Raw genomic sequence first — 24,585 nt, 5'->3', positions numbered from 1 at the left:
TTGCACACTAGCTCCATTTTATGTTTGTATCTAACCAGAATACGCTATTCTTTACAGTCTATCATTTCATTTGTGTAAGTTTGCTGCAAGCTTGTCAACACAGTTCTGCTTTGATCATTTTCAACGTGGAACTTCTATGGTCATATTCATGCTGGATAATAGAAAGTAATTGGAAAGTTGTTCGTAAAGATGGATTCTTCAAATACACAAGCAAAGAATGGCCAAGTTTCTCAAAATAGAGGTTGGACCAGTTTTGATGATAGCCCAGTTCATTCTCAATTACAAAGTAAGTTTTTTTTAAATCACTAAACTGTGCAATTTTTTGTTTCAATAGTGGATTAATTTTCATGTTTTTAATGTTATTACAGTATTATCAAGTAAAAATTCTAATTTCAATTTTGAGTGTAAACACATGGGTATGAATCTTGCCTGTATATACAGTATTCAATCAATGTACAGGGGTCGATCTTAACTTTTTTTTCACTAGGCCACCGGACTAGTTGCTCCCCGTTTTCACTAGTCCGACCAGTTTACTGACTTTTTACTTGTCTGATGACGTATTAAGATAAGTGTTTTGGCTTAGACTGAAACTAACTAAAGTAAAGGCTTTCAGATTTCAGTACGCACAAGAGAGCAACAATATGCACAAAAACACCTTCTCGTACTACAGACGCAAACAATGCAATTTTAAAACACAAAAAATAAATGTGGCATGTGATGTGTGTTTAATATTTATTTATGTTTTAATATTATATATACAATTATACATTATGTGTGACATGACCTACATTGAAACCAACAAACTCATTTCAGTAAAGTGGGCTTTAATAAACTTAAAACGTGATTATCCTGCAATTGAAAACTAGCTTTAAGGAATGTTAACAGAAAGTATTAAATGACAAACTAAAACAAGACTCTACTTAAACTGTCAATTGCACTGCTACACTGTTAACTGAAAACTAGAGAATGAACCAACACGAAAGAAACCAAGAGAAGCCAAGCCAGGCAATCGGCAAACTCACACTGCGCTGTTGGCAAAAGAGATGTGGTGCGTGACGACACGCGCTACAGCCGCTACACCACATTGTGCATCTGTAGTATGAGATGACACGCCACTCGCCAGGGTGGTACAATACATAACATTCGTTCACTGTCAAAAGAAGTGGACTATTGGATGGATTGCGTTTGGTTAGGCCTCTACCGTCAGACCTGTCTGGCTTGTTGGGTCAGCATAACTATTTAGGTCACGGAGGCACACAAGCTCTTCAACTACGACAAGGTAGCAATCCAAAGAAGAGGGGAAAAAACGAAATAAAAGTCAAATAAAATATTGTTTGTAAAAATGTTCAAGCTTGGGGACGTATTAATATAACACAGTGTATTTCAGAGTGACGTCGCCAATCGCCATTTTGTAAACCAAAACTTTTCACCGGCGAATATTTTCACTAACCAATTGGACTAGTACTGTAACATTTCTACTAGTCTGCGCAAATTTTCACTAGCCTTGGCTAGCAGACTAGCGTTAAGATCGAATTCTGATGTAGCATTGTATCACTCAATTCACACAAGTTACATCTTTTAACTTCTTTAACAATCTAATGGCAACATATTGTATCCAGTAGATACAGGAAACGTACCAGCCATGAAAGTATTAATAGTCAACAATTCCTACTGAATGAAAGGGAGCCAGCAAAAAGAGTCATCAAGTCATCCACCACCTTCAATTGGCTTAAGTAACAAAAAATAAAAAAACAAAACAATGACAACACCTAAAAACTAAATAAATTGGTGTTAACTATAAAATAAAAGTAGAGAAAAAAAATGAAGTAAACAACAGAGACATGCTTCTACTACTAGCCTACACTTTCTACAGTACAAGGCTTGAGTACTAACATTTTACAAACAACACTTCACACAGTACAATAATTATGTGTTGTTCTGAGATAGTGCATACAGATTGTATTACTTTTTGAAGGGCAATGCAGGTAGGTTTTTAGATTGTTTGGAACTTCACTCCAAATACCTGGACCTCTAGTAGGCTTACATCGTAGTTTTTCATGTTCCGTTTTGGCTCTTTGTTGAACAAAATTATTCTAGGCAGAAATGCGGGTATAGGACCATGAAGTGTGTGTACTTTTTCAAAGATTAGGTACTCCATTTGTGGTACTGACTTGCAAATATGTTTTAGTCCATTTCGGTCTCAAGGTTTCCCTCATTCAGGTTGTCATTTGATCTTTATGAAGAGCTTTATAGTAAAACAAAATTTGGCAAGACGCACGAGATCGATCAAACTGGAACATCATTGTAGTACATCGAGGGCTGTAACAGCCATGATACCTACAGAGAGAGATAGTAAAACAGCAAAGTGGTAAAATAACCAGCCCTGCAATTTTTACTTTTTACCAATTCGTACTTGAAACATTTTTTGTCCATTATATACGCTCACATGATCTGTCTATCAAAGTTGTTTGAATAAGAACCTTCAGATGATCCCAATAAGGGTGAAACAACGAATGATTTGAAGCTATATTATTGATAGGGTTTGTGCCCCATCGAAGTTCTATTTCAAAGAAAGTTTAGGTGCAAATTAACCACCTACTTACCAACAGACATATTTACAAAAATACAAATGGGTAATAATACCTTTTGCGATTTGTAAGTTTGTCATAGACTGACGTAGAAGAGCAGACCACAGATCACATCATTAACTATATCATACAGTCTACTGTGCCCCAAACAGTTTATGGTCTGCGTGATTTCAATATTGAAACAATACCATCGCTAGGCTACCTTGACATTTAATTCAGTCCACCACCTCTGTTTTCAGAGTGATGAATGGCAGTGCTTAAGCTTTGGACTAGGTACAAAGAAGAAATTTTGTTATTCACAAAAACTAAGTTTCAGCTGTGCTGTTAAAGGATCATCACAATGCTGCTGTTTAAGTTTCAGTGGTTTGTTGTTTTAAAGCGACAAAACTTGCAGTCACTTATGCAATATGTACTGTAGCTAGTATAATAATGGGTCAAGTGTTTCATGGTGAGCAACAGGTTGATACTGTCAAAACACAACAATCCCATCCCAGAAGTGGCTTAATTGCTTTGGTATATTTCATTGAAAGGACTAGGTACAGTATATATTTTTCTTATGTTGTGTTTTTTTACAGTGGAAGAAGCAGAATTTGTAGGGATATGTGGACTATGAAAAGTTTACCATACTACATGGTACCGTATTACATCGATGATTTTAGTGTCTCTGTTTAGACTTTACATTTTTCAGTGTTGTGAGCTAACAATCAACATCGATTATTATGACTGAATCTAAAAATAATACCTTGTCTGGTTTTGATTGTGACTTCATAAACCTACCTCCTTTGCAAGTTGATGATCTACCTATTTTTGATGAGTTAGAATCTTCTGATGAAGAAACCAAAGATCCTTTGAGCTTTTCTTGGCCTTTAACCTACTTTTCTTCTCGTAAAAAAGATCTGCATTATGACAGTCCCCAAAGAAATACTTCACCTTCAGTTCATCAGAAAAAACAGAATTTTACCAAAAACGATTCTCCAGTTACAAAAATGCTAAGAAAGATGACTATTTCCACCATCTTTAAACGAGAAATCAGCAAAAACCAAAAAGGTTGGTGTAACCTCCCAGGTATGTTGATGAGAAAAGTATGTACAACTTTGAGTGAAGCTGGTGTGGTGGTGTTTGTTCTTACGCTCCTTTACAAACTTTTCTTTAGCTTCCATGGATTAGGTTTGCAGAGAGTAGCCTATGACAGTAGGCCTATCATATGAAGTTCTTAAGCCAGATGAATGATAAATTTCAGAACCTTGTGTTTATAAAATAGAACAAACACTTCAAATCCTAACTTCTAACGCTGACACTAATTGAACTATTTTTCGTGTTCTGTGATGTTTGTTTCATTCTGTAGCATTCCAAACCATATATACGCATAATGCAAATAAACAATTGCATATATAAGTGCCTAATGTAGCAACTTGTCCGTCAGTAATGGTAAGTAAATATAAAAATTAACCAGGGTTGAGAAAAACCCGGGTTTTTTTAAAAAAGCCCAACCCACCCGGGTTTTTTAAAAAAAAAACGGGTTTTTTTGGGTTTTATTGGGTTTTTTTAAAAAAGAGTAGATTCATGCTTATTTCACCTCAAAACTACTTTTTACGAATGAAGTGCCTTTCACTCACAGTACATGCTTGCATAACTCAATAAAATAATCCACTAGGGCTGTTGTTGCTTGAATGTTGCATCATCCATTAATTTCAAGATCAAGTTGGATGTTGCATCATCCACTGATTTCTATACCAAGTTGATGCTACCGTGGTAGAAATCACATTATTGCATCATTTGCTTTAGATTTGAAGGCAAGGAGCATTTATGCCATCATGTTTAAATATTTTTTATCATTTATATATATATACATTATATATAGTAATGGATGAGCAATTGCGTGGTCAATGGCCATTTAGGCAAACGCTCTGAAAGAGCCATGCGTTAGAATCCAGAATCCGTAATTGGTAAATAGCCTCCTAAATTGCATTACACATCATATATACAGACTACAGTAGAGTAGTACTTTCACCAGTTTAACTATAAGGCATTCTTGCATAAATGAGTTTTAGTGTAGTATACACAAAGTGACATTACTTGATTTTTGTGTACTGTACATTACAATATCCACTGCGTTTTCAGTTTATTCTTGGAAATTTACTTCACAATCACATCCTTAAGTCCTAATTTAAAGTTTGTTTTAAGTGCTTTGTAGTGTTTTTGTTCATTTTTTTAATTTTCTTATAAAAACTGGACAAATATGATGCTCTGGGTTTTTTTATGGGTTTTTTTGGGTTTTTTTAAGTGGGTTTTATTAAAAAAACCCACCCGGGTTTTTTTGGGTCGGGTAAAATACCAACAACCCTGAAATTAACGTAATGATAAATAATGGTGCTCCAGTTAAGAAATGCTGGTCTATGATGAACATCAATAGGCTACTTAGTCATTAGTCAAGCTGCCGGTATGTATTTATTACCGTGTATAAAGATGTTGAGTCATCTAACACAACGCATCATGGGCCATATGTTTTAAATTTCATAAAATGTTTGTATAATTGCATATAGACCAGTGTTGTACACGTCAATGAAATAAATTGACAGCGTTAGCGCGAATTGCCTAAAAACTTTATGGCGTAAAGTACTGCGTAAGCTCTTCAAGAAATTGACAGCGTTAGCGCTAATTTCTAGCGCTATTTTAGCCAGGGTTTCACAAAACGAAAGTATTCGACTTCTAACGAGTTTGGTTTTTGAGACTTTCGAGTTGCAAAAGACAATTTCGTCTTTTCTCGACTCAGATCGTCGTCGTCGTGTGAGCGTCTGGGGCCGAGGGTCTATCCTTTTACCACCCCAGATTCACGATGTTCCCGGACTACACTGGAAGGCTACTAGAGAGCAGCCAGTCTTTGGTTTCATCATCCATAACACGCAGACCTTCCACTCCGTTAGGTGGCTTGAAGATGGAGCAGTCATTGATGATGTGGTCTGCGGTCTGTTCCTCGGCACCACATTCACAGGAGGAGGAAGAGGCCATTCCCCATTGGTGCATGGTTGAACGGAAAAGCCCGACGCTCGTACGGAGACGGTTGAGGCGCACCCATGCCTGTCTTGGTAGTGTTAGACCGATGGGGCGTGTGTCGGCGTCGGGGATGAACAAATAGAGTCTGGTGGCGGTTGATTTCCATTCAGAACTCCATTTATGGTCCGCCCAAGCAGCCGCAGAGATGTCTTGTACCTCAGCTTCGTTGATAAGAAGTTGAGTGGCTGGCACGAATGGGTGTCTTGATTTCAGTCGACGGGGGTGCTCGTTTAGGAGAGCAGAGATCTTGTGGTGGAGAAGGTGGTTGGAGAAATTAGTAAAATTAGGCTCACACTTTTCATATATATACAGGGTGATCAAGCCAAGTGTAGACTAATATTTCTTGAAATAACAATACATCCAAACAGGAAAAAAATTACACATATAAAGAAAAATACAAAGAAAGTATAAATAAACAAAATGTACTCTTATTTTTCAATATATCCTCCCTTTGCCTTCACCAAACGCCTTAGTCCATTGTGCTTTTGACTGCATAAGGCACGTATGGTGTCTGATGATGTTTTTTTCCAATAAGTGCGCAATTTTGCCTTCAGAGCTGTAACACTTGAATGATTCGAAGAACAGGCTTCACTCTCCAAGATACTCCAAATTGTGAAGTCCATTGGGTTTAAATCAGGAGAGGATGGAGGCCATAATTCCTTTGGCCAAAACTCTTCCATATTCTCTTTACACCAGTCCTGGACAAGATTTGGTGTGTGGGACCTAGCCCCACCTTGTTGCAGAGTTATTCCGTTTTCTCCAAATGTTGCATTGATCCAGGAAATCAATTTCTCCCTCAACATTTTCAAATAAACATGTTGATTAATTTTTACTCTTTCTTCAATGAAGAAGAGGGGATTTTCTTCACCACTTGAAGTTACCCCACCCCAAACCATCCCAGGGGCTGGTTTCTGTCTCCGGAACGTCAGCCTTTCATTCAGTGGGATATCTTCTTTATTCTTTGCATAAATACGGTCATTCTGATGATTATGCACAGCCTGGACGATGAATAACTTTTCGTCTGTCCAAAGAACTGGTGGCTGCGTGCCTCATGCAGTCAAGTGCACAACAGACAAAGGCGTTTGGTGAAAGCGAAGGGAGTACGAATGAAAAATAAGAGTATATACATTTTGTTTATTTATACTTTTCTTTGCATTTTTCTTCACAGGTGTAATTTTTTCCCTGTTTGGATGTACTGTCATTTCAAGAAATATTTGTCTACACTTGGCTTGATCACCCTGTATATACAGGGTGGTCCACAAAAATGTGACATATTTTGTTTATCTGTCAGTTCCATAAAAATTAATTCTACCTCTTGATTTTCAGGTTAGTTATAGAGTACAGTGATAAGTTTTATGTGTAGCAGTATGGAGCCGGGATATCAATTTTCAGTGGCTGAGCGGACAAAAATCATTGAACATTACTTTTCTACAAAATCTGTAATCTTCACCCAGAGACATTTTCGTCATGACTTTCCTGGAAGGAAAACACCGTCTCGGAATACTATCAAACGCTTGTTGGAGAAGTTCAGAGACACTGGCAGTGTGACTAACAACAATAAGAACCATAGTGGTCCACCTTCCACCGCAAGAACCCCCGAAAAAGTTCGCGATGTTCGAACTCGTCTGGAGAAGTCTCCACGGAAATCCACCAGAAGACTTTCTCAGGAAGTGGGGATTTCAAGATCTTCTGTCAATAGAATTATTCATGCTGACTTGCAACTTTTCCCATACAAAATTCAGCTTCTTCAGACTCAAAGTCAAGCCAACAAGGATGAACGATTTGAATTTGGTCAGCAAACCAGTGAACGGATTGAGAACAATCCCGGTCTTTTGGATGTGCTTCTCTTTAGCGACGAGGCCCACTTCCATTTGAGTGGCCATGTGAACAAACAAAATATGAGATTTTGGGCAGAAGCGCAGCCTCATGCGCATGTGCAAGCACCCTTGAGTGTAACAAAAGTCACAGTTTGGTGTGCAATAGGACGTAATGGCATTTTTGGTCCCTACTTTTTTGAGGACGACGAGGGATGCCAGGTGATTGTTAGCACTGAACGTTACATCAAATTGCTCAGACGACAATTCATTCCAGCAGTAAGGAGGAGAAGGGGGGCCGACTTGAATACAGCTGTATTCCAGCAAGACGGTGCCCCACCGCATTGTTCCAATCGTACCCTTGAGTATCTGCATCAGTACTTTCCTGGGGATCGATTGATTTCAAGGAGGACCAACACATGGACCAACGACCCCTGGCCACCATATTCACCTGATCTTAACCCTCCTGACTACTTCCTCTGGGGATATCTGAAGGATAGAGTTTACCAGGACAATCCTGATACCATTGACAGACTGAAGGAAAACATTAGAAGAGAAATTAGAAGAATTCCAAGGGACATGTTAGGGAGAGTAATGGACAATTTCAATGTGAGAGTGGCAGGTTGATTCAGCAGCGAGGAGCATGGATCGAACATATTATCAAATATTGAAATAACTCAGAAACCGGTTCGTTTTTTCAAAAGTGCTTTTGAGGGCAAAAACTTACAGTTATGACCCATCCCCGGCTGAAAAGATTTTGAAAAATCTTCAGATTTGTAGAAATTATGAACAAACGAAATGTGTCACATTTTTGTGGACCACCCTGTATATGAAAAGTGTGAACCTAATTTTACTAATTGGTGCAGTTTAGATTTAAACTGTTTGAATCGTTCTGGATTCGAATCTATTCGGTATTGTCACTTACTCATCTCGGATTCTTGGCATTCCACTTAAATTAAGTTTTTATACTGTTCAATGTTTCTACTTAATAATGCTTGTTTTTTATGTAGCACTGTATCCATCGCAGAAGCGTTGTTCCACAGCGCTTTACTAAGCACTAAGCAGACAGTGTCAATGCAGCCGTATAGAGGCGCAGCTGAGTATATTATTATCTGAATCCATTTAATTTTTGGGGTGCAAATCAGAAATGAGATTTAGTACCATTTTCAAAGGTCTTTGATATGAACCGACAGGGTATTGAACCCATGTCTGCCGATTCAGAGGCGGACGCACTAACCACCGAGCCGGTTTTAAGCCACTAAAACAGAAAAATACTTTTGTTTTATGTTCAGGTGCAAGTGACTTTCCTACAACTCAATCCCCTTGGAAGGGTGTAGCAGATGATGGTTGGACTAACTTTCCTGCTGGGGGTGGAGCGCCAGGCTCTGATCTCAAGATGAACGCTTCTGCTCAAGCAAGTACACCTTCAAGTTTGGTGCATCCTTCACAGAAGTCCCTGTCACACCCTACACAATATCTTTCACCTGGTCAACAGAAAAAAGCAAACCATAAACTACCATTTGTAAGACTTGCCAATTCAAACAACACCAAAACCCCTGTAAAACCTGCTAACTCTTCAAACTATCCAAATACTTTGCCAGTTACATCTGCTGCTTTGACCCCTAGTGCAATTCCTCAACATGCAAGTACTGCAACACCCAAATCTGATCCCAGCATCCGTCTTCGGGTTGCATCCAAAGACGAAACTGATCCTCCTGCGAGTACAGATTCTTCTGAAGCCAGCAGTGAGTTTCAAGACCCATGGTGTATCACAGTGGAACAGCGGCAATACTACACGAAGCAGTTTATCACAATGCAAACTGATGTAAAAGGAAAAATAGATGGTAAGCCCCTCATTAAATTACACCATTTGTTTGTTTCAATTTTTTCTCTGGCCATTCAGCAATCTGGAATGATATGCATGTTGTACATTTATATCATTGTTCGTTAATCATGTTTTCCATCTGTTGTCATTCATTTCACTTCTGTTTAAGTTGATATTTGTATTGTCATTGTCAAGCAACTGCTAAGTGCTAAAGAGATAACTATTGATCTAACGAATGCAATGCTTAGGAATTCTAGAGTTGCATTTATTTGAAGTATCTCTTCATAAAGGCATCTTGCCTGAATTTGCACTCCTATGTGATGGGACCTAGAGGCGGTTCTGTTTTTTGTCGTAGTTGAACATTTATATTAAGCGGGCGGGAAGGCAAGGAAGCCAATCTTCGTGTCCACCTTTAAGCATGTCTTTGAGTGTCTTGCCAGAGACACAGCCGCATACTCTTGAGCTTTGTCGAACTGACCACCCTTTCAAGTGTCGTCACAGGGCTCTCACCACTTGGCTATCCAGCCGGCTTTGCTCGGATGAAAGCTAAGAGAAACTTTAGTCCTAACAACTGTAATTGCATGTTTTACAACCTTATCAGATTTTTCTATATTTTTTGAAAAATGATTGGCCTATATACCTCTTCGAAATACTTCAGCAAGAAGTCGATTGTTATGTTTTCACATGGCATCTTGTTGTCACAGCGGTGTGGACTGTGGATGATGTCTAGAAGGCCACTGTTTGCGACTACCGATATATAATAATTCTATGGTGATATTTGCTGTTCCTATGCTATGTTGATTGTTGACTTTTCCCAACATCTGACTGGTCATCCTTAACTTTCGTGAACCCTCATTTGTATATCACATTATACAGCACATGCCTTTTCAGGACAAACTGCAAGAAGCTTTTTCACCAAATCAAAACTTCCTATCCTGGAGTTGTCACACGTATGGTGAGTGAATTGCGTTGTCATGCCGAACTTATTTGAAACAATGTCATCTTATCGAATTCGTAAAATGCAGTATTATATATATTTGTTTTTACAAACAAAAATAATGGGGTAGCCAATGTAACGTATTAGAATTAGAGAACAAATGTATGCTCAATCAAGACGGTGCAACAGAGAAGCCCCATTACGGATCCCAAGGATGCAAGGCCTGGAATTTTTGAGTTTTATTTGGACAGCCGTTCATTTGATTTTTTGTTGGACAAACATATCACCTAATTTAGCGAGCAAATTTTTGTTGATTTATGTATCGTAGCCTACACAGTGTGTTTTCTTTCTGTAGTTACTATCGGTTGTGTATCATAGAGGTGAGCATGTTTGCACAACTCTCGATAGAACGTCCTTGTCTTCGGTCAAGACAATACATCTAATTCTTCCATCACCAGGCATAAAGTTCTGTGTATGTGACAAAAATCGAAACATTTTCTCCCCCATAAACTTGTGAAGTGAGAAGTCAGCGAATGCAATGATGGCTAAACGTGTGAAAAGCACCACCAGTATTTGTATTCTCAGCAAATCATTGCGAGTGCTTGATTTCAACTTTCTTAAGCTCTGCAATCCTTCAGGGAACTGTCTGACATGGATCAAGATGGCCACCTCACGTTGGACGAGTTCTGTACCGCCTTCCACTTGGTGGTAGCAAGAAAAAATGGCTACGAGCTGCCCAATCAGCTTCCACAGGCTCTCGTCCCCACTCTTGTCGACATCAGAGGGGAGAACAACGAGAAGCAAGTTCCTGGTACGCAGCCCAATATTTCAAACATATATGTTTGCAATTTCCATCACAGTTTATGTAAATTATTCATAAGTCAATTTATCGGTACACATGTTCTATTGTCACAATAGAACGTGGAAGGTGTTAACGATGTGGTTGCATGATTGTAAGATAGCATCTAAGCATGATTGTAAAATATAGAAAGAATAATAAAGCTGAAGTTACGTCTTCAAATACCTCTGCTCGTAACAGTCCATCACGTTATAACGTGGATCGAATGACGTCAACCCGAATTACCATTATATCCGAATGCCGCGAGTACGCAATAATTCTCCACCAGGATAACGCGAGACTTGATTCTTTGATTCTTTTTTGTATCTGTTGTTGAGATTACTTGCCGGATGGTTCTAATTATTATGAAGATCTTTTTTTGAAGTGGTAGATGAAAATTAATTAAAACCCGTTTAACTTCCGGTTGTGGCTTTGTTACGTAACTTGTTATCATCGTAACTTGTTATCATCGTAACTGTTTATTGATGTATAAGTTCAAGCAGATAGCCTATTGGATAAAAAAATGAAATTTATAAAATCAAAAAATGAAATTTATAAAACAGATCTACTTGAGCTTTGGTAGCGGTAAGAGTTAGAGATTAAATTTTGTAAACGATATACCCAACCAATCATTTCAACATCAGTCATAAGAAATTATCAAGACTTGGCCATTTACGTAAAGTCATTACATCACCACCGCATTTGGGTAAGAAGTTTTGTGGCATACGAATCACATTCTTCATATTGAAACCATTCAAACCGCGTCAAAAGGACTTGTTCTGCTGTTCCTCAGTATATATCACGCTTGACTAAGTTCCACCCAGCCAATCGCCTGTCATGATGACAAGCGCAGGCCTTCTACTGCAGCATGACTTTTTCATTGAAACAGTGAAGGCCACACAACAAGAGATAGTCTTCCTAACTCTACAAAGAGTGTTTATGTGATTTAATGTAAACTGTAAATTCGATGCAGCTGTGTTAAGGCTTCATCTACAGCGAGATTTAGTACGTTGAGATTTCGGCTTTATTCTTTCAAATGAAAAGTTAAAATATTCGATCTCTTTTTTAACGGTTGTTTACTCCAGTACATACTCAACGAATTATGGCATTTTTATCGCAAAGCTTCATTCTGTCAAGTTGTTTTGCTATGATAGATTCGCCCACCAATGAAACACGTGGGGACCAATGGGAGACCTTCAGCGACCGCACTGCAAGCTCGACAACTCTGGCCAACTTTGATCGAGTCCCTGATTCGGCGCAGGTATGACTTTAGCCGATTGTTTTTTTTGAAACTGCATCTTGTCCAACCTGGCCAACGTTCAATTCAAACCTCTAGCAAGGTGGGTTGCGTCCAACTACTTTGTATTGGTCAGATTGGCAAAGCCATACGCAGGACGCAGGTACAATATCATACACACGCAACGTGGAAAAAACAGGTGAAGAGTGAGGCAGATAAAGTCGGACTGACGGAAGAAGATGCGATAGGCAGAAGGAGATGGAAAATAGGATTAATGTAATCGCTGCAAGGAAGAATCGGTCACCTCCCACTAGTGAGAACAAAACCGAATTTAGATGATGATGTAATGTGGCAGAATAGCAATTTTGCTGCTTTTTATCTCGTGTCTAGTGATAATGTTTCTGATCATGGCTTTCTGTGTATCGTGCATTACTTCATTAGAGACCACCTTTTACATCTTGACTTCACGAATCACGATATACCTGAAGGCTGAAATGTTATTTATTTTCCAAGCATTATTGCTAACAGTCAGAAATATTTTCATTCATTTGGCTCATACCAATGTTTGCTCATGGGCAAATAAATGACCCGAACCAGTGCATTATGGAAATTATGCTTTTGTTAGATTAGCTGATGCATGTTAACTTTCGCTGTTAAAGAAATCTTGAACTTTTTTTAAGTCTTTTCTTGTTAGATGCAATTAGGCGTCAGATCATGATCTCACTTTTTAGAAGGCCCTCCCTCATCCTGTGGCCCAGCGGGTGTCCCCATCCCGCCATCACGAGCACTGGTCCACGATGGGTGATGGAGATGTGGCCACTTCATCAAATTTGAAAGTGGAAACACTGGATGATGAATCCACCACATCCTCCCCACAGACTCGAGTGAAGAAACGTCATCATGAAACTAATCCCTATGGATTCTTGAGGAACGAACTCTCGGATGCAGACAGCAGTGATGCAGAACCTAACACGGGTATGTTTCCACGCGCTATAGGCTATGGCCATGACCTACTAGAACACGGCCAAATATGTTGCTATTTGAGGAAATTTCTAAGGGTCTGAATTGTTACAATCATAGCTATGACAAACCTGTCATCTTCCCATTTCCAGAAGTAAGTGAAATAAGCAATATTTGCACCCAGACATATGTTTGGCTTGTTTAACCGGAGATTAGGTATGTGCGTTGAGCACAGTTTGCACAATAATAATGTAATATGTAAGACTTCAACTGCACCCTGGAGGTAGTATCGTTTGGTGCAATTGCATATTCCATTTGAAATGTTAAGGATTTTTTGTGGATTCTATGTGGTAAGCTGTTCATTTGATGTGCTAATTTGAATTTTAGTTTGTTTTGTTTTTCGACCAGTTGAATTTTGCAAGTAAAGTATGTCTTTTGGCGAAAGATCCTGCTATACAAAAAACCTAACGACTGTATGATGAGACTACCTCCAAGATGCAGTTGAAAAGTCTTACATATCTTACATTATTATTGCATAAATTGTGCTAAACGTACATATCTAATCTCCGTCAAAACAAGCCAAAAATACGTCTAGATGCAAATATTGCTTATTTTACGTACTTCTGTAAGTGGGAAAATGACAGGTTTGTCATGGCTACGATTGTAACAATTAAGACTCTTAGAAATTTTCCCAAATAGCAACATATTTGGCCGTGTTCTAGTAGGCCGTGCTCTGGTCTTTAACAGGAAGCGTGTATAACATTGTCGAATGAACGCAGGCCGTCCTGCATCATCACTTTCGCAGTTGATGTTTTTTTCCATCTACCATGGCTTTGCTAGTTCCGAACTCAAGTGAACATAACCCCGGTAAATAACACAGTGGTGTCAGGCCGTTCTTGTCAAACAAACCCATGTATTCCAATGGAATTTCCTTTCGTTAAAATCAAGGCTGTGGAGTCGGGCGAACATTATACGACTCCGACTCCTCAATTTATAACTGCCCTACTCCGGCTTGAGTGTTGCCAGATCTGTTTAAGTTTCTGTCTTTTTTATTTATTTTTTTTAAAGGTAATTTCACTAAAGATACGATCGAAATTGAAACGGTGACTTTTCCATAAACTAGAAAGAACAAACATTTATATTTTCTGGTAAAGAGTAAGAGCTCAATACAGAAAAAAGCAAACATATATTGGAAATAGACTGTAAACAATAATTTTATTGTTTATCGTTTTGTATCAAACCTAAGTTGGCCTTTTTTAACGACCCCGACTCCGGACATGCCAAAATCCTTCCGACTTCCCGACTCCGACTCCACAGCCCCCATTGCTTTAGTCCTGCGATGAATGAGATTAGCAGAGATCATCATTTATATCGCCTGTAGCAGTTCATTTGGTCATTCGTGCGTCAATCACAATGCATGGCGGTGTGTGGCTGTGTGCTCACTTGTTCACAATAACAACATGTAATAAACATTAAAAATGGGTATGTTGGTTTTTAATATGTTGTAATATTTACATTCAAGCTCGAAGAAGTTCTTTTTCGTCATCGCAATCATCAGAAACGTCGAAGAACACAAATGTTGGCGAAAATGTCTTCAAGAGGAGTATGCGTTCGAAAGGTACACACTGTTTCGGTTGCTTTGTTACAAGGATGATCTCATCGCCTTGTTACTTGTAATAGTATCGATGTTTTAATACGCAGCTTTTCCCAACAGTGTAGAATAAAAATGTTGCTCTTTGAGAGATCCTTGTTTGGATGAGTTCACCACAGCAAACATTCTGTGGCTTTTGTCGAACTAACAGCAATCAAGTATTTCGTTACTGAACTAATGGAAAGGTTAGTTATCGATTATGGTCAATTTCTTCCCGTTTCTATCCCAATCGCGATCGGTAATGGGAAGGAAAATAAGACAACATAACTTGCCACTCTTCTCATACAGCAAAATCTTTAATTTTTACATTAATTCAACGTCTGCAGACATTTAATCTATGTAAAAATGACAAATTTTGCTCTCTGTGTTGTAAGCTCTACCATAAAAGCCTTGAAACATTTTTTATTGCTTTCTGAGATTTGAGTGTGATGCTTTTTAGTGAGCTCTTCAGTTGTTAATTTTCCTAATGGAAGACTTTTTCTTGAAGGTCGTTTGAAGTCGTCATCGTCCATCACATCATCGACATCGTCAGTGGCATCCAGTGAACGTTCATCAAACGGTCATCATCAGCACGGCGACAGACTACACTCCGACCATGAACACAGTGACTGGGCATCAAGACCACTGCGGCCTGGGTTCGAAAATATTTTCGTTCTAAACCAGGGGTTCCCAACCTGGGGGCCATGGCCCCCTAGTGGGCCATGCGCCTTTTTCAAGGGGGCCATGGAAAATTTTGAAAAATAATAATTTTTTTAATTTATCATTTCTAAGTCCACTCCAACAAGTGCTATATAACAAAAGAAATAAATTAAAATTTAATAAAAATACTAGTAGCCTACATTTTTCCCCAAATCTTCACGAAATGGTCTTTACCGGTTACTGTATAGCCTAAACAAGTTTTTTAATTATAATGACGTTTCTTAATTTTTCCAAAAGGTTGAAAAAATAGGGGGGTTATTGATTTTTTAAAATTTTTAAAGGGGGCCACGGTGTAATAAAGGTTGGAAACCCCTGTTCAAAACGATGAATTTGTAGCTTTTGACTTAACTAGCTTTATAAGAGGATAAGCAAATAGCATTATGTCGTTGTTGTTGTAGGAGCTTGTCAGAACCTTCATATTGCGTTGTATAGATTGACAAAAACTTCATATTTAGTGTCATTTCTGCTACTAAACAAAGTGAGAACGGGATATAACAAAACAAATTATTTGAAATATTTCTACTATTTGAAATATAGCATTTCAGTTTAGAGGGAGCCGGTTCAATGCCACCCGGTGGCAATGTGGATAACAAGATAACAGTCGTTTCATTATCAAAGCTATTGTTGTCAACTTACAAGAAGTTGAATAATTTTGCACAGTGCTTTTCAACCTTTTTGAGAACCATCCGCACACTTTTTTTCGCAAAAATTCATCCGCACAAACCAACCGAAAATTATACCACAAAAATAAAGTAAAGAGACTTAACACTTTTTTATTCAAATGTTCAACAAGTAGGCTATCAATGACTCGGTTGCTGCTGAATATTTCTGGCAATTTCAGACCAGTTAGGCAAAACTTCTTGCTCCAAAGCTCTCAGCATTAGGCCATCAAGTGTCTCATCAAGAAGACAACTCCTTTTCCTCGTTTTAGTGTCAACTAGTGCACTAGTTGGACATGCAAAAAAAAACGTGACATTAAAAAGTTTTGAAATGTGGTGTCACAGAAGACTATTACGCATCAGCTGGATGGAAGGAAAAACAAATGAATTTGTTTCCAAACAAATAAACGATAAATGGAGTCTGATAAACAACATTAACCTCAGAAAATTGAGATATTTCGGACACATAGCAAGAAGCAACTTGTTGGAAAATTCAATGTTGACTGGGATGGTGCAAGGCAAACGAACAAAAGGACGACAAAAATGAAATATTTTGACAATATCAAGCAAATTACAGGAATAAAAAGCATCCCGGAAGCACTAATAAAAACAAGACAGAACAAAATGGAGGTAGTTCATAAGGGAGATCACAGCTGATCAAACATGATCAATCTGTTGAAGAAGAAGAAGTGCACTAAAGCCATTTTTGGCCAAATAAGTTGTTTTTTGTTTTGTACAAGAACTTCTAATGCTGGGATGGCCAGGTCTTTATAAGAACTATCCAGAACTCCTATCCAAAACGCAGCGTGTTTTCCGCGATTGAAAAATACTTGCTGGCAGAAATCGGTTTTAAGAGTAGGTTATGACCCAAAGGTCGCGGAGGCTCCTGTTCACCGAAGGGCTTCAAAACCCACAGCTTTGTTTGTAATGAAGCTGCCTGAAGGCAGCTTAGAAAATAAGATTTAAAACTAAATCACAATGAATAAGTTTATTTGAATTATTCTACATCAGAAAAAGTAAAAAATATGCACAATTTTCATCCGCACCACGTTTGTCATCCGCACTGCAATTTTTTTCATCCGCACAAGTGCGTACCATCCCACAGGTTGAAAAGCACTGATTTTGCAAGTATTTTCATGTTGAATAAAACGTTTTTCCATCTTGAAAATATTTTTTTATTTTTAGTTCTAGCTCGAATTCTTCTGAAGAAGACATCACTCCGCCCTCACTTGCAATTATTCCTGCCCCTACGCCCCCTCCTCGCCCCCACATTCCTGCCTCAACCGCATCTCCTTTACCGAAACCCCGAAGCTCCAAGGTGAAACCAGACCCATCTAATAACCGCCAAGGTAATTAGCATTATTTCCCCCCTACGTACCAGGCAGTGAACTATTTGATGTGGGGAGTTGCAAATAATAATAATCGTGTTTTTATTTGCGCCCATTGCGATAACATACAGTACACTGCGATCACAGATGCGATACAACAGACGACAGGAAGCAGCGAAGTGACATATAGTCTTCGAGTCAGCTGCTCCCCTTATATTGGCTTGCCATTAAGTGTCTTTGCCCAGACACAGATGCGTGCTCTGGAGCGGTGTCGAACCCACGTCCTTTCGAACGTCGCGCAGACGTTCACACGTAAAGTCATTAAGGCCCCGATCAAACGAAAATGGAAGACGTCATACTCGAGTTTCACTCTTGTTTGGGATCATCAGTTGTGCATATCTATGTGTCTTGGGCGGGAATCTGTTGGCACAATTCCCATCTAGGTTTTCAGTAAGCTTAATTTGACTGTTTGTAATGGAAGAAAGTTTCTCGTTTTCATTGAACCTGTTGTTTACAGATGAGGAGAAGAAACCCGACGGCCCTGCACCCCCACCTCGCCAAGGACACCCTCCTGTAAGTAATGCTTCGATTGAAGACCTGAGTTAAGATACCAAAGAAAGTTCAAAATACGACTTTAGGTAGAAAAAAAAACAAGTTAAAGTTTTTTCAAAGTTGTTAATTTTTTCATGTCTATGCAAGCAGCAGTGTGCGTTATAGCGAAATTAAATCGTTTTTTAATGCAAATTTTGTGCGGGGACAAGCACTTATCATTACACAATACATTTTGGTGAGAACTCAATTTCCACAAAATGTGACATGGATAATTTTAAATCGCAGGTCTTTAACTTGTTTAATGTTCATATAATGTTAGTAGTAGTAGTCCTGTTTTAATTTGATGATATTCTCGTCACCGAGGGTGGCTGAATCCACATCCAAGTGCCTCAACATCGATCTGTCCAATGCCCACCTTGCTGCTTTCCTCCTCAACTTGCCTTTTACACGTTTTCTTGGGTCTTCCTTGTTTCCTTTGTCCTTCCACTCGCAACTCCAGCGCTTTTCTCAAAACACCATCTTCATCTATTCTCAAAACATGCCCATGCCACCTCACTCCATTTGCCTTTGCCAACTTCAACATTCTCATTCAACTCAAGCAAGTTCATAAGTTCTTCGGTATTCCTTTTGTCCATCAGCTTCACACCACACATTGCTGTCATCACCGCTCTCTCAGTTCTTAAAATCGCCATGTTCCCGTAAGCACCATGTCTCACTTCTTTACAACATTGCAGATCTCACGTAACTAGTATAAACTCTTACTCTCATTTTATCTTCTACCACATAACAACCCTCGACACTACCTGAATTTCACCCAACCAAGCCTTACTCTTGCAGTCACTGCCACTTAACAACCACCACTGGCATTCAATCTATCTCCTAGATAGCAAAAGGCATTCGCTGATTCAACTTCGTCATTCAGCTTTTCATTAGGACCAACCATTCCTTCTTCAATCTTCTTGCATCTTTCACATTCAAAGCCATCTCCGGATCTGCATATCACTCTCTTCACCTTTGCACATCTTCCATGCACCCACTTCCTACATTTCGTACACATAACAGAATTTCGCTTACTCTTCTTCCACATACACCACAAGGGTCGATTTTTCTCATTGTGGTTTCCTCTTCCGTTCCATTTATTACAAAATATGTCTTTTTAATAATGACACGCGTCGCATACCTTACAAGCGACTCCTTCTACTTCTCAAATTTCTTTCTCAAATCTTCCACTGTGTCACTCAACAAAACCAGATCATCGGCGTACAGTATCTCCATCAATGATTCTTCTCTTACACATTCTGTAATCACATTAATCACAATGGCAAAGATTGGAGGAGAGAGGACAGAACCCTGGTGTACACCCACCTTCACCGAAAACTCGTCTGAGAGGGCAGATCCAACTCGAACTCTTGTCCTTGCACCTTCATAAAGACTCATTACTGCTTGCATAAAATTTTAACTTGACTTGAAAAAATCCTACATCTTTACCTTTATTGTATGTTCCTTTCATTTTGAAGTACTTATTTAGAAATTTGGTAATTTTTACTTCACTTGCTGTTCTGCATTGAACATGTTACCATATGATTAGCGTTTTAAAGATTTCATTCCGATGCAACTGGCGAAGCGTTGTGAAGAAGGGGGTGTTCTTCCCGGCTATCAGCACAAGGCTGAGCACTCACTAGTACAACGAGCAGTTGCGATTCGCTAACCATAACGGTGTAGCTTCCACGCTAGCCATTCAGACCATCCAATCAACTATATGTTGCTTGACAGCCGATTTATAGCAAGAATTGACAGCGATGGACACCGTGTTTCGCCCATGAGGCTGGGCTCATCAGTATCGCACCGTATTTATCTTACCACAAGGGTATTCGACCAAGTTCATTGAACCAAGTAGCAAACCTCTTTGCTTGTTCAACCCAGACGACCAAATGAAACGATTTTTTTACATTGATTCCACGTCTGCAGACGTAGAATCAATGTAAAAATGACGGATTTTGCTGTCTGTGGAGTGACTTGTTGCTTTGCTCCATTACTAACGCTGCGTTTACGTTTATTTGCCAACAAGTGACGCCAGCGGAATCTGTTACTTACTGACGCACATAATCTTGCAAGTTGTTACTTTTTTAATGTTGAGGTCGTCAAAAGCTTTATGCGACGTCACTATACTTACTACACCCCACATACTCGGTTATCGTGACCCTTTATACCGATATTGGGAGGTTGGGGACCCTGTTGTGATATCTGAAATGTGTACTTGACTTTTTTTTTCTCCAGAAACCGGAACCCGCTCCAGTGGAACAAGAATCATTCGCTGACTTCAGCACTTTTAACCTACCAAGTGGCCCTCCGGTGGCCAAGTCTGACGTGCAGGAGGGGGAAACACCGAAACCGAGAAAGGAAAGAGTGAAATCCGGCGATAAGAAAGAAAAGAAGGATGCCGCCCCAAAACCGGATCGGTCCGCCGAAATGCCTGTTCCTGTTCCGCGAGCGTCAAGTAACTGAAACTTTCCAACCGCCACAATTGCTTCATATTTTCTGCTAATTTTAAGGGTGGAAAATGATTTTTTTTGCATTCTTTCTTCTGTAAGTTACTATTTTGTCATTTTCAGAAGGTTAAATGCTGATTTTCGTAGCAATCTTGATTCGATGTTGTTTTGAAAAGCAAACGATTTGAGCTTCTTATCGACCTCTGCAATGGTCAGCTGCTCTAAAGTTGCAACACTAATCGCTTACAATTTCGTTTGATCCACAGAGGAAGTGGCGAAGTCTCCAACTGAAACCGAAGTTAATGAAAAAGCGGCGGAACAGACAACTGCGACACCATCCGGGAAAAAGGTTACTCATATGGTTCCTTGCCACCGTAGTATCGGCTACATATAGAATATAGATAGACATTTATATCTGTGATTAAGTTACAGCTTATTGTTTGTTTTTATATGTTTATTTTGTAATGTTCTTCGTTATGGCACTTCCGTTCATTTGCACACCAACTAAACAGCATGGTGAAGTTTTTGAAGTTCTTCCTTTCATTTTAAGTATCCAGTGTGTCCCAAAATATGTTGATTTTCATTTATTTGGGGACACTCTTACCTTCAAATCTTTCTGCCAGCTTGGGTGGCTTTCTTTGAGCTCTTTAATATTTACAGTAACTACATCGCTGATCAATTCACAAAATGATACAATGAAGCTTTTCAGTGGCACAAGTCTACTACATCCCCGCACGCGGGAAATTAACCTAAACTTTTGTTATTTAGGCCCAAGCCCCCACGAAACCTCCCCGCCACAGCCGCGTGTTGAGCGCCACCGACTTAGTGAGGCCAGAACCTGCTGTGACTACTCTGACCATCTCCAAACAAGGAGAGGCTGTCATACCCCCTGCACCCAAACAGAAGTAAGACCCTGTCATCGATTTACCGACAACGTCTGCAGATGTTGTACCAATGAAAAATGACGGATTTTTCTGTTTGGGTAGATTGTGATAATGATAACCAATTATTCTTTGAGCTGTTTACAATTGTTGTTTCAATGGGCGGATGTTATTTTTTTAATGTAGTTTTTAACAGAGAGAAGAGATGATTCTTATATGTATATTTATGATAATAATTCCATTATAATAATTGTTAATATTAGAATATTTTTATATATAAATTCTATTCGAATAAGTTTTGCGAGTGATGATTGTTATCTATTGTGACGTGAAAGCGCAAAGCTTGTCCGTGTCAATTTTTGCTGTTAACACAAAACATTTTTACGGCACCTAACCTTAGCATTGAGAGTCTTCGCTCATGTATTCTCAAGGTGTAATCAATAAGTTAGTTATGTTGATCTGATTGTGTCAACACTTGACTCAGTACGATGAGAATGCATTCGGTCCTTCAATAAAAACCTTTGCTTCGAGGTATGTCGTTCCTTCATGTAATGTTTTCATTTCCTCACAGCCGAACTCGCAAGAAAGCCGCTTTGCAGTCCTCCATCCGGGATCTGAAGGCTCGCAACGCCCAGCTGAGCAAGATGAACTCCGACTTGCAGCAACAGTTGAAGGACACTATGGAGACGAGGATCACCATAGAGATGAACGTCCATCAGATGAGACCATTTTCGCAATAGATAGATAATTAAAATCAACGTATATAAGACGTCCCTGATCATCACATTCGCATATGCTTTTGAATATTTTCCAGACAGCGAAATCCGTCATTTTTGCATTGATTCAACGTCCGCAAACCTTGAATTAATGTAAAAATGACGGACTCTGTTGTCTGGGTATTGTAGCTCTCTACCCAGTTGGCTAAATCCGTCATTTTCGCATTGAATCACTGTAAAAAGATCGGGTGTTGCTAACTGGGTGACTATAGTACAGTCCGTTATATTGAGCGACTGTTGGTGGCACGTGATGCAGTGGTGGAAGCGCCGGCCAGTGTGACATGGTACAAATTTGTTGCTGAACTTTCTGTGAAGTAATGTTCTTGTTCATCTTAATCAACACTTGTACGAATGCAGCGATTAAGAGAAATCTACATTCTAAAATTTATTAATCGCATGATTTTTGCTTCACACTTACCATCAAATGGGATACAGGTTATCAATTCTGAATGGTTGCGCTTGTAAGCACCTGTGCTGTTATTTTTTTTCTTGACACCCGTAGTTGGGTGTACTTTCTGTCATTTTAAAATGCGTTTCCGAGACACTTGGCAATTTATCAAATCTCGATATATTACTGTTTCTGGTTTGTTGTTGATTTGCCCTGTCATACTTATTTGGTGTGAATTGATGACTTCGCCATCTGATGTCTGACCTGACATATTCAACTTAAAATAGAGAATAATCTTGAATTGCACTCACTTGTTCTATGTGCCCAGACGGTGGTTTAACTTGTGGTGAAAAATATAAAACGTCCTGAAAATTATGAAAGGTTTCAAAAGCATGTGTTATTTTCATTTCAAGTAGGCTATCTACGTTGGCTGTCTTTGCTTTTCCCTGTTGGTGCTTGTAAACCTTTGTGTACCAACTTATGCTGTTGCTGATATCACGTCAACATAAAGTTTGACCACAAAGGTTGAAACAAGTGAACGAAGTTAGCTCACATTAGCCTGGTATACAAGTCGTCGTTTCAGTTTATCGTAATGTCAAACCGTTGAAAGCTACATATCTGTTTATTACCTGGGCATTGATTTCCCCACATTCTTTTGCGATGGAGTTGAAAGGTCCCACTTGCTGCACTGGGGGCACACAAGAAGATGTTTGGGGCTTGTTGCCACAGATACATGTAACTGGTCCCGTGTTGTAGCCCCACTTTACCATTGCAGACAGTTGCAGTTGTAATTACTCATTTCGTCAATGTTTGCTTAGTCATTTTCTCAACTGCTGCAGCAGCATCTTCCCATGTTATAGCTATTGTGATATTTTGAAACCCACCTGGCCAAAAGCACACTTGAATGCGATGGGAAACAATAAAAACACCTCGTACTTTGCTGAATGGAACTCTCTTGTCGGACATATTGCAAGGAATGTCGTATTCCCCGCAATGTTTGCAACTGCCTGGTACACCCGAGTTATTTTGTGTTCTTTTGTATAACATGGTACATTTCCATTGTCGTATTTTCAATGTATTGCCAATGACTGATGAAAACTAACGAGGGCAATTTTGAATCATAAAATCATTTTATTTGCGTTTATGTAACCATTAATTGCGCAGAAGTAACTTCAGGGGTTGTTCAAATACCATATGACGTCATTTCCCTGCTTTCTTTCACCCCTGCATGATGCAACATGCCCCCCTAAGGCGCCACATGGTCTGTAAACAACCCCTTGCGAAGCCGATTTGTTGCAAGATGAATAATACAGTTATGTTATTTAATTTCAAGTGTGCGCAAAGTATTCTTTCACAACTGACGCCAGTTTGCTATGTCCTGATGTTGCGATGGAATCTGTAGAGGCGGACACGACGCGACTGTTTCAAATTCATTTCTGACAGCCCGTACATCTACAAACTGGCCGTTGTTTTCTTTCTGGCGTCGTTAGATGCGGCATCGACATGAAATACTGCCAACCAAACCTGGGAAATACCGTTTGATATTGGCAAATTAGCTTCAGAAAAACTTCTCACCATGTGCGTTGTTTGAAACACGGCTGTGTCAACCTCAGAGGAGTTCTCAGTGTTCTTTGTGAAACTTAAAGGCAGGTGTGTTTGTACGTTAACTTGAGATGAGATAGTCGAGATACTTTATAATGTTCAAAAATCCACTCCTTAGGCCTACATCGATTTATTTTAGCCAGATGTTGAAACAACATAACAGTTTCTTGCTTTAGCAACACGGTCGGTCTTCAAAGTACAATTAACATTTTTTACTTGCATGTTATCCCGCACAAACTACGTCCTATTCTGAAAGAATAAAATCTACTAAAACTTCAAGGTAGCAACTGGTTGTGAACTTGTGTAT

The 24,585-nt window shown here is 39.2% G+C and overlaps 1 protein-coding gene across 2 annotated transcripts; it reads left to right on the top strand.

The window, feature by feature from the left end:
• The first annotated feature begins 65 nt into the window (after positions 1-65).
• On the top strand, positions 66-24,551 carry LOC145787712 (uncharacterized). 2 transcript variants are annotated; one of them, XM_082599513.1, is made up of 14 exons: positions 66-286; positions 8,749-9,300; positions 10,173-10,236; positions 10,857-11,029; positions 12,211-12,317; positions 13,028-13,268; positions 14,776-14,871; positions 15,392-15,539; positions 17,448-17,611; positions 18,108-18,163; positions 20,420-20,639; positions 20,898-20,980; positions 21,400-21,536; positions 22,084-24,551. In XM_082599513.1, exons 1-14 carry the CDS (start codon positions 190-192, stop codon positions 22,250-22,252), a joined length of 2,307 nt encoding a protein of 768 aa, XP_082455639.1. In that variant the 5' UTR covers positions 66-189; the 3' UTR covers positions 22,253-24,551. The 2 variants fall into 2 exon arrangements, with proteins under 2 accessions (XP_082455639.1, XP_082455638.1); XM_082599512.1 differs by having other exon boundaries at positions 13,025-13,268.
• Positions 24,552-24,585: the final 34 nt, after the last annotated feature.

This window comes from Aplidium turbinatum, chromosome 18, assembly GCF_918807975.1.
Source record: "Aplidium turbinatum chromosome 18, kaAplTurb1.1, whole genome shotgun sequence".
Classification (NCBI taxonomy): domain Eukaryota; kingdom Metazoa; phylum Chordata; class Ascidiacea; order Aplousobranchia; family Polyclinidae; genus Aplidium; species Aplidium turbinatum.
This window is presented reverse-complemented; position numbering and strand designations above follow the sequence as displayed.